The 18,997-nt window shown below is 27.9% G+C and overlaps 2 protein-coding genes across 11 annotated transcripts; both read right to left on the reverse strand.

Moving 5' to 3' along the window:
• Positions 1–326: 326 nt before the first annotated feature.
• LOC110644163 (pumilio homolog 12) lies at positions 327–7,655 on the reverse strand. 8 transcript variants are annotated; one of them, XM_021796821.2, is made up of 7 exons: positions 7,204–7,655; positions 4,689–6,408; positions 4,344–4,506; positions 3,166–3,329; positions 1,641–1,899; positions 944–1,058; positions 327–756 (listed from the first exon to the last, which is right to left on the reverse strand). In XM_021796821.2, exons 2-6 carry the CDS (start codon positions 6,278–6,280, stop codon positions 951–953), a joined length of 2,286 nt encoding a protein of 761 aa, XP_021652513.2. In that variant the 5' UTR covers positions 6,281–6,408; positions 7,204–7,655; the 3' UTR covers positions 327–756; positions 944–950. The 8 variants fall into 8 exon arrangements, with proteins under 8 accessions (XP_021652513.2, XP_021652514.2, XP_021652509.2 ...); XM_021796822.2 differs by having other exon boundaries at positions 327–761; XM_021796817.2 differs by having other exon boundaries at positions 327–809.
• Positions 7,656–15,311: 7,656 nt separating this feature from the next.
• LOC110632888 (putative RNA methyltransferase At5g10620) lies at positions 15,312–18,546 on the reverse strand. Of its 3 annotated transcripts, none has more exons than XM_021781260.2 (7): positions 18,340–18,546; positions 18,206–18,237; positions 17,981–18,123; positions 17,818–17,884; positions 17,361–17,438; positions 17,082–17,227; positions 15,312–15,692 (listed from the first exon to the last, which is right to left on the reverse strand). In XM_021781260.2, the coding sequence occupies exons 1-7, from the start codon at positions 18,404–18,406 to the stop codon at positions 15,653–15,655; spliced, it is 573 nt and encodes a 190-aa protein (XP_021636952.2). In that variant the 5' UTR covers positions 18,407–18,546; the 3' UTR covers positions 15,312–15,652. The 3 variants fall into 3 exon arrangements, with proteins under 3 accessions (XP_021636952.2, XP_021636951.2, XP_021636950.2); XM_021781259.2 differs by having other exon boundaries at positions 15,439–15,736; positions 18,209–18,237; XM_021781258.2 differs by having other exon boundaries at positions 15,439–15,736.
• Positions 18,547–18,997: the final 451 nt, after the last annotated feature.

Here is an 18,997-nt window from a genome sequence, read left to right on the forward strand (position 1 = left end):
GAATATTTGAATAGCAAGATAGGTGAACTTTGGAGGCATCATGTCTAATTTTGTCAAAGAACATACCTACCTCCCAGAAGGATTGCCATTGGCATCAAGAAGCGCCCTGGATTCAGACTGGAAAATGAAAATGGGTGAACCTCTTACTTACCAATTCTGACAGCATCGAAAAAACAAGCCCTCTGGTCCCTGGACAGTATCAGCAGGGCAGTCACTGAAACTTTGTTGGTATGGTGCACCAGGAAGATTTGCAATTCCTACTGTGTGTGTGTGTGTGTGTATATATATAATTAAAAAGATAAAACTCACAAGGATGGAAAGCAAACTTAAGAGAGAACCATTAATATGCATACGATAAATAAAGATCCGAATCTTGGCAATCTATGAACATGAAATGTACAGAACAAAAGTGAATGCCAAATATGCAAAACCAGATAGCTCGTAAAAGCCTTACAACCTGCAGTTGCCCACCAAGCGTTGAGCCTGGATCAAAAAACCCGTAGTACAAATACCCCCATAAGCCTCAAGGAACTCTACATCTTCACATCTCTTTTATTTCTATGCAAAAGCGAGAAGAAACAAAAAATGTTGATCTACAATCATATGGATCCCCTGTTAAGCAGCATTTGCTCTTAAAATGCCTAAGAAGAGAGTTGAATAAAACAGAAGCAAAAAAATAACCTCCGAAATTTCCCCTTTCATCGCTTCAGATAAGCTGTTAAAAGGAGGCATCTTTTCGCCATATTCTTTCCAGGTCTAAGCTTCAAAAATACCAAAGCCATAAAGCCAAGTTCAGAGCTTTTCTTTCCCTGCTTATTACATAATTTAAAGAATTTCTTGAGGAACTTAAGGCAAAGCCTATATTGGTCCCTTAAGAAGGAAAATTATAAATGGTCAAACAGAATATATGAGATGTCAAGGAAAAAGAGTTGTGTGAGCATACCGACAGGTTACTTCTTCAAACTATTACTAGACAGGACTTTCTTCCCATATGGACTAGTTCGAAGCACAGGTACATGGGGTCTTATGGCCTCTACCAATGCAGCATGAAGAGCTCCCTGCTCAACATATTAACAAAAGATCAGAAGAAATGAAAATAAAAAAGGCTCTTTTTCCTCTTTTATATATATATCTTGTGTTTGTACAATTATAATGCACTTTCTAATTTAAATATAAAAAAAATGCTAAACAGAAAGAAAATGCCGAAAGAACAGTATAGATTTCTTTTCTTTTTGAATAATTTCAAAAGCAGCTCCACAAAAATCTTTATTAACTGTTAAATATGAATTCTACCAATGAATTTTAGCTTAGTGATAATGGATTCGTCTCCGGAGTAGTGAGATCTCAAGTTCGACTCCTAATCGGAGCCAAATGGACAAAAAAAAGAGCTAATTTTGCATTTTTTTTTTCAAATGTGAAGAGAAAATTATTACAGCAAAGAAGGCATTGTCAGCTGGGTATACGAAGACAAACAATAGGAAAATCATCTGATCCAAAAGCAGATTGTAATTCCAATTATTTCGAAATATTTATCTAACAGATCTCATATTATGGTTGCAAAGCTCAAGCATGTTCAGACAAAAAAAAATGTTCTTGGAAAAAGAATAAAGAAGTTGAATGATGAATTTCAAAATATTAACCTTTGATCGATGAAGTGCTGCTTGAATGACATAATTTCCATAAGGATCTTGCATGACTTGATCCAAGCGAGCATTATTTATCAGCTCTTGGATGATACGAGTGCGGCGATCCTCACTTGCAGATTTTAGGCATTTCTCTACCACATTGCTGCTATATTTCTGCATAGATAAGTCCCCATAGTTACCTTCCAGCTGATCAAGAATATCAGCTGTTGCCCAAGGAAGCCGAAGCTCAAAGACAAATTGGATAACATAGTTCCTGCAAGATTGAAATTAAGATTTCAAAGCTCAAATGTTATTGTTAAAAATAAATAGCAAACCAGAGATTTTCAGCGAGTCTATAAGAGATTCTCATATGGGAAAAGGAAGGCACAACACTGATTTGCATAAAATTGATTTCTTTCAGTAGTTTATTTACATTTCTGTCCTTAATTTATTTGGATTTCTGTCTTTTCCTCATTTAGTTTTTCCTAATTCAAGTAGTATTTAGTTTTCCCAACTATAGTAGTATTAGTTGCGCAGCAAATAAAACTTGTTTAAGTCATATACTCCTAATTAATGAGTATATTCCTGTCTAGAGTCCAGTTAGGAGTCAGAGTGTATTTAAGCACTTTATTTAGAAATAAAATTATTCAAGCCTAGTTTTGTTCAAGGTTGAATTCCTAAATGCTCAGAGATCAGAAGATTCTCTCTAACGAGCCGTTTCACATTCTCAATAGGTGGCAAAGGGAAAGGCCATGAAACTAACAAGAATTAGATTTTTCTGTGAATTGCCCCTGTACTCGATCTCAGACTCGGGACCATAACAGTTATGAGGAAATTACACTATTCAAACCATCTTCAATATAAAATGTAACAAATCCTGTTTGGTCTAGCATTTCCCAATTCACCATAACCATTTCAGAACATTTTACAAGCACAGCTGGTGAGCTGCTCAAACCTAATCTTCTTATCCAAAACGCTAATTCTCATAGCACAGTAACAACATTCCAAAAACATACAGGTGTGAAAACCAAATAAAAGTTGGAAATATCTCAGAAGGTTCTGAGCAATCTTATTGGTAGCAACGATCAAGAGAGATGGTACAGGAACCTTTTCTTTCCACCAATGAATGTTTACAGAATGGGTCCTTTTATCAACCAAGGATTTCTCAGTGATGTTCCATAATAGTTTGTCACATACAACGTGCTCGTCCTCAAAATTAACATGATGTGTAAGAAAAGGATAAACACAATTTTATCAAGATATCTCAGTATTTTTATTGTAAGCCATCTTTAACAAAAGTTTCCAGTCATTGGTATGGGGCTGGCAACATAACAATGTTTTTGTTCTTTTCATTTACAAGCTTTTATCTGTACTTCAAAATCACGTTTGACCATGTCATTGTGAACACCACATCTAAACATCTTCCAAAAATCATGCAGCTTTTCTTGTATTGGTGGGATCACAGGAAAGAACATTGTATAAATTAAAAAATTAAAAAAAAAAAAAAAAAAAAAAAAAGAAGGAAAGAGAGGTTTAATACCCAAATGGATCTTGGGAAAGAATTAGAGCATTTGATGTTATCTCACATATTAAACGGCGTCTTTGCTCACCCTCAGAATGGCTAAGGCATTTTTGAAGTACACAACAACCATGGCGATCAGTAGCCAGTTCAATAGAGTTAGCAGTTGCAGCTTCAAAAAGGAACTGCACAACAATTCATTAACAGTGTTTCATCAGGTGCCATATACTTTCTTTACACTACATGCAGTAAGATTTATTTCTAAAAGAAATATCATTGGCAAAACCTGCATGGGGAAGAGCTTAGTGATTAGCAGAGAAAGATTTTCGTCGGGCAATGACTCAAAGCTACTAAATCAGAAAATATTCCACTTTCTATTTCATGGCACTTGAGGGAGAAACAAGATAAATAAATAAGATTTCATCATGCTAAATTATATTTGGGCAGTTTGATTTTTTTTCTCCTTTCTTTAAAGGATCAAAATAGGGCTTCGCTATCAAAAGTGAATCATGACTTCTAGTGGATAAATGAGAGAATTCCCGGTGTAATATAAACATATGTAGTCTCATTCTGTTGGTAAATCATACTCTGATAGACTATAATATTATTTTCTGGTTTGGCATAATGCAGGATATAGAAGGGGCGATCAATCTTGACTCCTCTTTGATCTCTTCAAAATGGAAAAGATAATCAAATAAGAATTAGTCTGTGAAGTTCAAAGAAAGTATTTCAGTAGAATAGATGACATAATAGGCCTGTGTAATAGTTCAGCCATTCCTTTTTGTGAAATAAAGCAAGAAAAATAAGAAAACCTATGAGCATAAACCAAAAGCAAAAACAAAAAGTTCTGTTAGGGGCATAAAAAATTATGAGATGTAAATATGTAATCTAATGGAATGTTTCCCTTTCATTGAAGGAACATGAACCAGTGATACTTCTACTGCCTACAACCACCTCCCCACCCCCCACCCCCAAACCCCCGCCCACCCCCAAACCCCCGCCTGCCCCCTCCCCCAGCGGCGGGAACTTACCCACCCCCAATGTTAACCAAAATTCAAATGACCTAATCCAACCTTGCTCCTTTATTTCAATAGTTTTGAGGATTTAAGAGAAAATGATTGAGAATAAATTATCTGAGAAATATTAGAAAAGGATACAAATGCAAAAGTAATTGTAATGTGCAGATGAATATATCTTACCTCACTGTATTCTGGTGTTAAATACTGCAAGCAGCGCTGTGCAACATGGTTACCATTCATATTTTTTATCAAGGTCACTATACCAGGCTTCAACGAGGATACAACCATGCAAAACTGCTCTGGAGTCTTGAGGTTTTCAATTACCTTCTGAACAGCCCGAGTCCTGTGTTGAGAAGTGCAGTTCCTTAGATAATTAAGATAAGAACCTTAGAAATTTGAGTCTTAATGGCAAAAGAACATGCACATATATCCACAGACACACACACACACACACACACACACACACACACACACACACAGAGAAAGAGAGAGAGAGAGAGAGAGAGAGAGAGAGAGAGATCAAACCCATGCATGTCACATGAAATCCTAACAAGTTCCCCAGCTTTTCTAGTGATGGCACAAAGTATTTGCATTCGCTGATCCTCATTGCACACTTCAATCAACTTCTGGACAAGGTAATTCCCAAAGGGGTCTGTCATGAGCTCAACAATATGATCAATGACCTCAAGAAAAATCTTTTCAACATCTTGTGGAGTGCCCTCAGAAAACTTTCTTTGCAAGAAGCGGCAACCATGTTGGTCTTTGGCCATGAGATATACTCTCCCAGTGACTTCATCCACAGAGTTATATTTCTGAGGCTGGGGCCTAAGATTAGCACTTTTAAGATCAGCAATATCAGCAGACAAATTCCATGAGCTCAAATGATCTAACTGAAAGCATCCAGCACTTGGATTAGATAAGTTATAGCGGATGTGACCATTTGATAGAGCTTTCCCATTCTGATCTAGATTGGCAAGTGATTCATTTCCTCCCACTGAGCCAAATTTCACAGCTTTAAGTGTGTTCAGTCCTTGTGATCTTGTTAGAATCTTTTCAGGAGAACTCTGTTTTCCTAATTTATCCAAAACACTTGTACCATTGTGCGACTGATTCAGACCCCTGGTTACTGCATAATTGTTCCAAAATGGTTCTTGATTAGATTGTTGAAGTTGATGAGAGATTGGAACCTCAAAATATGGTTGTCTGACATTCCTATTCACCAGTTTTGTTGCAACATTTCCAATTCCTTGAACAGGATGCTGAGCTTCCAACCGTTGATTACGCAGTTGCTGCAGATACAGGTACTGTTGATGCATCCTATAAAATTGCTCCTCTTCAATATTCTTCCAACTGATGTGAGGCTGGTTCAACTGTTGTGAATGTATGCAAGGAAGCACAGATTGCATATCCGCAAAGTATTGTCTCTGTTCAGGCATTAAAGGAAACTCTACACCAGGCACAGCCACATTGGAAAGGAACTGATAACCTTGCACCCTATGAGCAAGTGGTAAGGCAGTGGAGAAATTTTCAATTGTTTGAGGCTGGCAATAACCAATTGGCATCTGTTTTGGTTCTTGAGAATTAAGTTTCAACAAATTTGAACTTTCTTGGACAATTTTTGTTACATTGAGCCCATCAAAATCACAAGGCATGGAATTTGGCAATTGGAAAGATGGAGCACCTGTCACTGATGAATTTATGCTAGGGACCAAATTCTTCATGCTACTTGTGAGTTTGCAATCTAATGAAACAGCATGATTTGGTGAGGATTTAAAATTTGCTGAGACACTACTGCTATTGAAGCTCAAATCTGCAAATGCAGATGTCAAGGATTGAACATCAGGCAGATTTGCTTCCTCCGATTGGACTCTCTTAATAGGAGATCCTTGAGTTTTATTAATTAACCGTGTTCTTTCATCAAAACCTGCATTGCTTTGGAGTTTTTCAGTCAAAGGCCCTTTATAGGAATTCACACAAATGGGTGCCAAGCAATCAATTAGAGACACACTTTTAGGTGCAGCTTCCTCAGAATGTGGATTCCCAGAAGTAGCATTTGGTATCTCTCCAAGAAGCTTCTCAAACTCATCAAAGTCTACCTCAGTTCTTCCAACTTCCATTTTCTAAATTGTTAAGTTATTGAGAAATCCTTTTCTACCAAACAAAGTGATGTCTACAAGGCAATGTAGATCCACAGACAAGCCCTTCAATGCAGAGAAATTTTAAATAACAAGAAACCATCCATAAGCTGCAGAGAAATTCTAGATCATAAGAAACCATCCATAAGCAATTAATATTAGGAAAAAACAAGGAATGGATTATATTTATTAAAACTGGCCTTCAAAAAATTTTCAACTTCAATTCCTAGCTAAGAGTACATGATTTCAACAAAAACAAAATCTCCCATTGTCATATTGTCAAAGTGCATCACACGTTAACCAAATCCATCACAATATGCAGCTAGTGCCCAACTTTCCGTAAATTCTGGCAACAATTTTTTTCTTCAGCCAAAGCAGTTATCACAACAAACTCCACCCCATAAATTTACATTTAAAAAACCAAAATATAATAAATGAAATAGAGGAAGAATATCCACCAAAGAATCAGTCCATAACAACAGATTCTAAACTAAAAAAATCAATCAATACCAAAACCCCAGTTCAGAAAAAGTGTTCACCGATCACTCTAAAGCCATGATCATCAATGTTAACATGATGATCAGACCATTTCAAACACCTTTCCTCGATTTCTACGTCCAAAGAAGAAAAACACAGAAATCCCATTGCCCCTAAACAATTGCACTAAAAGAAAGACCCCAAATTCAATCAAGTTCCTCCAAAGAGCCAAAACCAAGAAAATCAAAATCTTGATAATCAAAAACCAAAATTCGAAAAATCACACACAAAAATAAAATCTTCACAACACATACAAATCAAACAGACCAAAACAAGAGAAACCCAATTCAGTTAAAGGGATTAGAGAACAATGCAGGAGGAAGAAAAGACTGAACTAGTGATTAAAAAAGGAAAAAATACATACATACCAGCAACAGAGGAGTCAGCATTACAAAGGCAATGAAGCCACGGCTAAAGTGAAGAAAGACCCATAAAAGAAAAAAAAAATTCTTAAAAAGGATGATCGGGGTTTTTTCCCTTAGACATATAAATACATATTTTCTATTTCTGATAATTTAGAGAATGCAAAGAGAGTGTAAGTGCCGTTGGTAATAAGGTCAGGGAGAGAGGCGGCGTGAAGAAGAAGGAGAGCTCTCAAAATGACCCAGGAGAATTAAAAGAAAGAGAGAGTAAAGAGATGGAAATTGAGATAGAAAAAATTACAAAAGCACCAAACAAACACCACCAACTACACAAATACTACCATAACACCATCCCATGAATCATCCATGCATGGGCTCTGAATGTAAATATATGGAATGCAATGCTTATGCTTTTCTTTCCCTTCTTTTTTTTAGTGCTTTTCTTGTGTTTTGGTACGTTTTCGCTTTTGGTCATCACCTTTTTTCTAAATGCTTAAAATAATTACATTTCTTATACTATATTGTTTTTACTATCCCAGTATTATATATTAATTATGTTATTGTCTTTCCTATTCAATTACTTCTATTCTTTTATTTTATTTTATTTTATTTTATTTTTCCACCTTCCACTCAACTTCTTTTGCTGCTTCCAAGTAAACTGAACTAACTTGACTCTTGTTTGCCTCAGAAATGCCAGAGAAAATGTCTTTCATGGGTTTACTGTTTAATTTAACTAAACTAAACTGCAGTTTGTTTTTTTCTTTTTAATATTCTTGTATGTATACTGCATCACTCATTAATGTTTTATACATTTTATCTTTCTAACTAATATATATATATATATATATATATATATAACCTATTATCTATCTATAATACATGTAAAAATTCAAGCAAGGGAGGGGTTGATTCATCCAAATCTCACATAGACGTAGCATTTAGACTACAATGCACTATTTAGACTTAAATATATTATTACCTTTCAATTTAGTTGAATCAATAAAAAATAATTCTTTAGATTATTAAAATATTAACCCATTAAATTTTTTATTTAATTTGGTTAATAAAAAAATATCAACCGATAATAATCGTAACATTTAAGTAGCAACATTTAAAATAAGTATTTTGTATATTTCACTTATAATCTTGATTCTTTTAAAATTAGTCATTCACCCTGGCATTGTATAGTAATAATATTAAATTTTATTTTTAATTTTTATTTAACCTAAATAGAGTGAACTTCAATGGATTGAATTATTTATTTTTATTATATATTAATAAAAAAAAATTATATTGTATTAATTTTTATCCCAATATATATTAATTTAGTTGTATTTAATTTAAATTGAAATCACATATCAAAGTAAAATAGATGCATGAAAAATTTTGTAAAATATATTTTTAAGAGATGGAATTATAACATTTTATATTTTTAAATAAAATTATTAATTTTTTAATTCTACCAAATGTTAATTAATGGTGACTAGAAGTGTTAAATTTTGTTTGTTATCTAATATAATACAAATAATTAAATTTATAATTAAAAGATATAAATTAAAATAAAAATTTGAATGATAAAATTATTAAGTTAAGTATTATCTAATACCAATAATTAAATATTTAATTAATAAAGATAAATTAAAATCAAACTTCAAACTTACTAACATCTTACCTAATTAATTTTACTTTTAAAATGAAACTATAAATATTTTATATTTTTAAATAAAATTATTTTTTAATTATGTCATGTATTAATTAATAATATATATATATAATTGTTTTAAGTAAAAATTATTAGTTTTTTAATTATGTTAAGTATTAATTAATAGTGGATAAAAATTTTAAAATTTATTTAATAGTTTTTAAGCTTTTAGCATTAAATCTAAAATATTTCTGAGAGGTTATAAAGATTTTTTTTTCATTGATAATCATTTTTAAATGATATCAACCCAAAAAATTATAATCTGGATAAAATTATTAAATTTAACATTATCTAATATCAATAATTAAATTTATAATTAAAAAAATTTAAAAATAAAATTTTAAAACCAATTAAGATAATATTATTAAGTTAAGTATCATTTAATAGCAATAACTAAATTTTCAATTAAAAAATTTAAATTAAAATAAATTTCAAACTCAATTCACCTTATCTAAATTAATTTCACTTTTAAATTATTTGTTAAAATGAAATTTTAAATATTTTATATTTGTAAATTATAAATATTTTATATCTTATTAATAAAATTAATGTATTTTTTTATTATGTCAATTTTTTATTAATCATTTTTAATTTTCAGCTTTCATATATAAATACACAATTCTTGTTTTGTACGTATTTATACATATTAAAAAAATATCAAAATTTAAACTTTAGAAATATAAAATAAATATATTTTTTATATAATATAAATAAACATATAATTCTTAAATTTTAATTTATATATATATATATATATATTTAAAATAAACTGAAATTATATGTTTTAAAATAAATTATTCAGTTAAATATTATCTACAACTAATAATTAAATTTATAATTAGAAAAAGATAGATTAAAGTGAAATTTTTTAATAAAATTATTATTTTTAATTTTGCCAAGTGTTTAAATAATGAGAATGAGGAATCGAAATATATATATATATATATATATATATATATATATATATATATATATATATATATATTAGATTATTTAGTTAAAAATTATATAAAATATTAAAGGAAACAATTATTAATATAAATTTACACTAATATCTCAAATAATTAAATATTATATAAATAAAAAGCAAATAAAACATAAAAAATATACTTCCATTTAAAAAATTATAATCAATTCATTTTAAATATAATATTACCAATTAATACATTTTATTATTTTTTAATTTGTATATTTAGGTTGATTGTAAAATTTTGACAGCTTAATAAGCAATTAAATAATATTTTTTGAATGCAATAATATGAGATTAGTTAAATAATATTATGTAAATTATACATTAAGTATATGTAAATAGGTTTAGTGTAGGAGATATTTAAATAAATAATATTGTAATAATGATGTAAAATTGTCACTAAAAACGAAGGCAAATTTGAAATGGCAAAATGATATTAAGTTCATATTTATTATTTAATTAATATACAATAAATTACAGTAATTTATATTTTTGTCAAAAAGAAAAAAAATTTTCATTAATTAAAAATAAACTACAAAAGTGACGTGTAAAATAATACATAATGTTTTTGCATAAATGAAAAAACAATATAAAAAATTTTTAAATTATGTGGATAATTTAATTATTTTATATTTTTTAAAATTTGTATAATTATTTTTTAATTATTTATTATGTTTTATTTTTTAAACCCATTATGTTTACTTTTACAATAATAAATTGTTTTTCAAATTTTTTTTGTTGTGTGCATAATTATAGACTATATTTCAAAAAATAAATATTCTTATAAAAGATATAGATTTTAAAAATCAAATAATTAGAATAAAAATATTAACATTAACAGTATAATTATTATTATTATTATTATTATTATTATTATTATTATTATTATTATTATTATTATTATTATTTCTTGAATATTACCATAATATTTAAGATTCTTTTATAGCATATTTGTTATTATAGTTATTATAGATAAACTATTTTTGATAATATATGGTATTTTTTAAATGCAATTATACTCAAAAAATATTATATTGTTACATTTTTATAAAAGAATATTTAGAGAAAGATAATTGATAAGCATTTTAGAAATAAAAATTTAATTTAATTTTAATAGGATAAAATTATTCAAAATTGTAATAAAAATTTTAAATTTAATTAATATAACGAATTAATAATTTTATCTCGAGTAGTCATACATCTTCACCAAAACGAAATTTTAATTTAGCAACTCTTTTTAAAAGGTATGAATGTAAATAAAAAACATCTTTTAAATAAGTTTCATGATGAAGCGATCTTCATAATAGAAGAGATATTTTGTGATTATTAACAAAAATTTATAGTCTAGTTTGAAAAAATAAAAATTTATAGAAATAAATATTAAATTATATATTAAAATAAAAAATAAATAAATCACGAAATACAGAGATAAAAATATTAATTAAAATTATTGATTAATTAAATCAAACTGTTTAAATACATTTTTTTATTTAATTTTTTCAAATTTAATTCAATTTTTTAATATGATTTGATTGACTCATGATTGTGATGCCCCTGTTACTTCTTTCTACCAATTCTCAAATTCACAAGTTATTTATACAGTGTCACCTCACCATAGATTTTGTCTGAGTCCTTTCTTTGGTCTTCTCTATAATGTATTAATATATTTAATAAATTAAAAAAAAAAAAACACTCAACTCTACAATTAAGCAAATAAGTACTCCAAATTTTAATATCTTATTGCCTTTTGATATTTTGCAACTTTATTTTGTTAATTTTCTAAGTTTGTTAATGGGTATGATTTATATATTTTCCCTAATCAATTGGTATAGAGTTTTATTTTTTTAAAACTAAGAAAAAAATGGAGGTTATCAATTAAAACAATTAAATGGCTCATATTTTATATTCATTCATAAACATTCTATATATAATTAATATATTATTTTTACACCATTGGACATATAGTAATAAAAAAATAAATACATAAAAAACTCACACAATATTTGGTAATTTTTTAAATATCATTATTAAAATTTTTAAATTTTAAATATAATAGGAAATAATTTTAAAAAATAAATGCTTAAATTTTATAAATAATTTTTAGTGAATAAATTATTTTTTAACTGTATTTTTAATAACTTTAGAAAAAGAGTGAATTATTTTTTAATATATGTATATATTGTCACACATTACCCCTCTGTAAGGCATAACATGATCCCGTAGAATACTTAATGAACTACCGTACTTCACATGCCGATAACTCATTAAGCACCCTACAAGGGATTTTAAAACAAATTTCTTATTTTTGATAAGTGGTGAGCATTTCTAATAAGTATTTAAAACATGTAATTAAGTGGAAAGCTAGTTGGAAATTTTGGGCCATTTTATTTTTTAGCAAATTTTATAAAAATTTTGACAAAATTCTGTCTGTATTTTGAGAAACCAGTTCTTCAAATACCTGTAAAAAGCACTTCTAAAAATTTTTCTCAACAACTGCTTCAATTTCATACTCAATCTCAATCAATTTCTCAACACATTTATCAACTTTCAAATTTCAAATCCACTATCCAATGATCATCAAAATACTAGTAATCCATTTCATTCAAATTAAATAAAATAGTTCCATTCATATTTCATTAGAAACAAAATAATTTAGATACATCATTATAAAATTTACATTAAGAGAATTTCAAACTACAATATATATTACAACTTTATACGTTTAAGCTGATAGCTCATCACACCTCAAGAAATACCATCGCTTCCTCTAGTCTCTCAGATTCATAAAGAATAAGCTATCGTTGAGTACTAGGACTCAGTGGTGCACAACATACTAAAATAATTTTTATGCAAAACTTAAATCATCTAATGATATTTTTTTATTAAAGTGTATTGATTAATTTTTTTATTGAATACTATGTAAATTAAAGGTGAGCATTTGGTTAACCAAACTGAATCAAACCGAATTTGAGAAAAAACTGAAATTAACCGAAATTGAAAATATTTGATCGATTATTAATTATAATCAAACTAACAGAAAAAATATATATTTTATATTATTAATTATTTAATAAAATATTGATAAAAATATATTTATATTCTTTTTTATTTATAAAAAAATAATAAATATAATTTAATAGTAATAAGATAATAATTATAAATTAAATATTTTTATAAAATCATAAAAATATTAATTATAAATAATATAATATTAATAAAATTATAATTAATATATTATTAAAATTTGGTTGTTTTGATTGGTTCTGTTACTAAATCAAAGATAAGCGAACTAATAATAAAAAATCAAAATAACCAAATTTTTTCAATTTAATTCGATTATTCGATTATAAGTGAATAATGCACATCCCTAATACAAACCATTCATAAAAGAAATCATGCCAAGATTTATAATCTTATGAAAATATCTTTAATCATAATTGATTTTTCATTTTCTTTCATAAATAGAATGATACATCTCTCAATATTATCATAGGAGACGACTAATGTAGAAATCTATTTATATTTAAAATTTTAATTTAAATTCATAAATACATGTCTCAATATTTTTATAAGCTAGATGACAGTGACGCTTTGAGGCTGCAAAATTATTTGCAAGTCAACAAATTAAGCGTCTATTTGTTTAACTATTGAATATAGCAGATAAAGGTTAGGTGATAATTGTTACTGTTACCTGATAGTTGATAGTTAATTTATATTAAGTGTTTGATAAAATTATGTTTAGCTATTATTATTAATATGTAAAATGATTAATAAAGGTATATATCATATAATTTATTTTATTATTAAAATAAATATAAAATTATAAATTTATTATATTTTGTTATTTATTTTATTATTAAATTAAATATATAATTATTAAATTAATATATTATATCATTTATTATATTATTAAAATAAATATATAATTATTAATCTATTATATTATATTATTTTATTATTTAAATAAGAAAATAATTAAAAAAATTATTAAATAATAAAATAACTTTAAAAATATAGATAAAATAATAAAGTAATTATTATTGTTGATAAAAAAAACTTATAATTAATTTTAAGTTTTTAGATGTAAATAAATATTTTATATTTTATGTTATTAATAAAAAATATTTTAACAAAGTTGAAATGTGTTAATTAAGATGTTAAAATTATAAATGAAAAAGATAAAAGTATTAATAATATTAATTTTTAAGTTAAATAAAAAAAGATAATATAGTCAAAATAAAAAAATAAAATTACAACTAATGGTATCATATCAATTATCAGTTTTATTTTTTTAAACGTACTAAACACTCTAGTTTATTTATTTAGATATTTATCAGCTATCAGTTGCACCAAATAAGTGAACTAAACAATCTTTAAAGTCCCATTATATATATATATATATATATATATATATATATATATATATATATATATATATATATAAAGTGATAATGTGATGTCAAAAATTTAATATATATAATTAAAAAAATAATATCTTAAATAATAATTAATATATTTGATTTAGGTTGAGTTGAAAATAGGGCGGATGATCATATGTAATTTAAGATGAATTTTAATTGAATTTGAGATAAATTTAAAAAATTAAATTATTAAATGAATTTAAATAAAAGTATGATTTTTGTAAATATTTTATCTATTATAATTCTTAATAGACGTATACTAAATTCCGAACGAGGAACTAAATTCCAAATGAGGAATTAATACCATGTACATTTAAAAGTATGTTAACAATAAAATAGTAAAATCCAATTCTAATCATGGGACACAATGGCATTTACTTTGCTTAAATAAAAAAATATATAAAAAATTCAATTTTAAACACTTCATTATACAAAAATAGTAAATTTATATAGAAAAAAGAGAAAAGGCTTATATTATTGAAATTAGAAAATTATTAAGTACACTCAGAGTACTAAATTTTAGTGTTTTTTCCGTTCATTTTGTATTTGAATTCATGAATTTAGATTTTGATAAGATCTGTTGTTTGGGAGATTTTAGAAAATGTGAATTTGAATTTATATCAAATCTAAACAAATATAGAAATAAAAAAAAAGTAAGGATTTGAAATAACAAAATTAATTATGTTATTTGAAATTCACATTCAATCTAATAAAAAACTTTTTGTTTGATACTCACCTCTATTTTAAATTCAAAATTTGAAATTCTTTTTATTAGCAAAATATAATATTTTTTAATTAATGAATTTAAAATTCTAAATTACAATTTCCATTATTTAAAATCTAAATTTCAAATTTAAATTCATGAATCCAAACACAAAATTATTCAAAATACTCTATTTATTGAAAAGTATAATTCCCATATAGTACACTTGTAAAGAACTTATTTCCTGAAAAGTATGATATAAATGTGTTTGATATATAAATTAATTTTTTGAAAATAAAAGACAATAATATACATAAATTAATTTAAAATGTAACAAATTAAAGCAAAAATTAGTAAGCTCATTACATTTAACTGGGGAGTGCAACTTATCAAGTTCTACTTAGATAAGAACTTGATAAGCTGCTTCCCTTGATCGGAAAGTTGGTTTAGTAACAAACCCAACCAAACAAGGCCACGGGCTTTTCCATAAATAAAGTAGAATGGGTATTACAGAGAAGAAAACAACAAAATACTGCCCATGGCAAGAGCTTGAGAACCAGCTAACTAGTTTCTGCTCGCACCCTCTCTTTCTCTCTCTCCAAAATAGCATTAATTCCTGTCACCCTTCTGGCATGATTCAAAAGCAAAGTGCCCAGTAACTAATGATGATAATTTTTTCCTTTCAGAATAGTCCATGACCTGAGAAGCGAACAATAATGCACCCTATCACTCTGTTCATGTGACTGAAAGAACATGATAATAAATATCAAATGTTTAGCTTCTAAATTGTTGTAAAAAAATCCTGAGAGGAGAACTAGTTAACTTTCACACGTCCTAACAAGTGGAATGACCGCCATTAATAAACTATACTTTTTACACCACCACAAATCAACCACAGTTGACAATATCATAAACTGTTAGTCATCTAGCAATCTGCAGTGCGCACAGCAGCATACAAAATTGATTTCATTCTTTCTGGGGCAGACGTAAGGAAACAAGAAACTGAAACCTGATAGGGTCAAGAACACCTTAAGCAGGAAACTAGACCATTTAAGGAAGATAACATGAACAAGAAATACTACTCCTCTTGATTCACAATTAATAAGATCTGAAACTACTACACGCATGTGACAGATAACTAATTTGATAACTAAGCTCTAAAATTCTAATTTGATAACTAAGCTCTAAAATTCTTTTTTGAAATAAATTGCAAATTCAGACCTTGGATTTAACTTCAACAAACTTAAATGTTAGATATGGAAGATAAATCAAGTCAACACTGGATATGATGGAAATGGAACCTATTATGTTGAGACTTAAGACACAGCAAAATAATAAGCTTATTATTAATTCATCATATCACTTCAAAATTTATACTCCTAAGAAAAAAAGAAGGCAGAATTTCCACTTCTAAAATTTAAGTTGAATTATTTCTTCGTCTAGCCTATGATAACTCAGATCCAGTCTCCTTGAGGAGGAGGCATTCTGATGTATAACCAATAGAACAATCAAAGGGGAAATTAATAAAATTCTCAAAATTCTTATTAATTTTCAATCATCAATAATAATCATAATAAATTCTACTAAAATACCTAGATGACATAGGCGTTTATAGTATAATAACTAGTAGTACTAGGATTAGGAATCCCAAAATAATAAAATATTAAACCAACACTAACTGGGAATACTAAACCAACTCAAACTTCCTAAATAAAATTTCCAAAATAATAAAAACATAAACTTCCTAATTGCAATATAACATCTGAGTGAAAAGATCCTAATTTTACTATTAAAAATTAAATAAAAATAATTCCTACATCTAGTTTTCCTAAACTGCATCAACTTCAAATGGCCACAAACTGACTTTAAATGCTGACCACAAATACAAAAGATTGCTTCTTAGCGTCAAGTCAGCTTTCTCCAAGTAAGCATTTTGTTGATACAGACACATAATTGAAAAGCTTAAACTTTGACAAGGTATATTTATTTATCTTTTAGAAACATGAAGCTTCACCACCGGGAGGGACATAAGCAATCAGTAAAATGTGGTAGAGAATCGAATATGCTTGCGCATTAACAAATGCTTACCTATAAAGCTGCTCAACAAGCACAACCAATGCAATCTGATGATTCAAAACCATGGAGGATAATCTTATTGATATATTAGCACGTTTTCTCATTCGCTGTCCATGACCATAAGGTCCACCGATACAAAATGATAACCTTGAAGCTCCCTGCAGAAAAGCAAAAACTATAGTTTTTTCTTCTTAAAATAAACTATAAATTGTTGCTCAAATTAGACAAACGAACAAAATGGAGATCAAGATTATTCTTGAAGAGAATTAGCGAGACAAAGTAGGTGCATACAGTAGTTCCTGCATCTGCAACCACCTCAGCCATCTGCTCAGACCCAATATCTAGTCCACGCTCATCCAACATCACAACCTATGGGTAAATGATCATAGAAGATAGATAAACAAATAATAAGCAAACTATCAAGGGTGAGAAAAGCGATAGTTTCAATTATTTTTGGTGACAACATATCCCTAAATTAAACTTTTCTATTACCCCGTGACCAAAGTGTTTTCCAGGGTACCCAATTTTATCAATAACAAGAGGCAATTACTTCAATGAAAAAAGGGTTACAAAAATACAGCCCAAACATTAGCATTTTCTAAAAAACATAATCAATCATTGAGTCTCAAAGTTACTCTTTGAGACAATTTAACAAATACAGAATGCGTTTTTCCAACAAAATCTGAGAGTAAAAACATCTCAACTTCAACAAATAAATTGACATGGAAATGTTGTTAAGAGGCAATACCCAATCATCAGACCTTATAAGGTTCATGGTTGCCATGTCTTCATCATCAACCTGAACCCTCATGTCACTGAAATGCAAGATACAGAGATAACCAAATATACAAAACAACATTTAGAAATTATAATACCCATAAAAGCAAAAGCCAAAAAAGAAACAAAGGTACCGAGCATTTTTAGGATTGGAGCGAATTTGAATATCTTCGACAGAGCAATAGTGTCTGAGCTTGCTGATATATTCATCTACTAATAATTGTACCCCATGTGATCTCTTCTTTCCAACTGTAATTATCCTTGTGGGCAATGCTCTCTATCCAAAATGAAATGAAATGGATTGGATTAGAATTTAGAATTTGATTTTGAGACTGAGTGGAGGAATGGGTTTTGTTTACCACTGATTGAACAGAGAATTTACATTGTGTACCTGAAAATTTTCAAGTGAAGATGCATTAAATCAAAGTGAAATTATTCTGAATATAATGAAATGGATACTTAGCAAGCAATTTTGAAGAGCATATGTGGGAACCTGGAGATGGAGGAGCAGAAGGAAAGTAGTTGTTTATGTGAAAACTGGTCCAAACCGAGATTGCCATCTCTGAAAATTTTCAGGGTGAATCACAGAGAAGGAAAGCTTGAAGTATCCATGGATGATGGATACAATCAGAAAATGTTAACGCTATGTTTGGGTACCCATGTGAGGGAGGAAAGAAAATGGAAGAGAAAATAAGATAACAATCCTTAGGGGTGTGCAGTTTTCGGGTTAAACCGAAAAATCGAACCGAACCGATTAATTCGGTTCAATCGATTCGGTTTTAAAATTTAATCGGTTCGATTTGATTTATAATTTTGATAATTTCGGATTAATCGGTTCGGTTCGATTATTTTCATAAAAAAATCAAAAAAAGGAACCAAACCGAAATTATTAATATATATAGGAAATAAAAAAATCGAACCAAATTGAATCGAACAGAATCGAATCGAACCGAAATCAAAGAAAATCGAACCGAACCTTAAGATTTTTTGAGTTTTGATTTCTAATTTTTTTTTGTTTTTATGTTTTTATTATTTAGATTTAATATTAAAAATATGAAATTTTATAAATTTCGGTTTGATCGGTTTAAAACCGAACTAAACCGATATTTATCGATTCGATTCGGTTCGATTTTCTCTTATCAATTGGTTTG

This window comes from Hevea brasiliensis, chromosome 4 (genome assembly GCF_030052815.1).
Source record: "Hevea brasiliensis isolate MT/VB/25A 57/8 chromosome 4, ASM3005281v1, whole genome shotgun sequence".
Classification (NCBI taxonomy): Eukaryota; Viridiplantae; Streptophyta; class Magnoliopsida; order Malpighiales; family Euphorbiaceae; genus Hevea; species Hevea brasiliensis.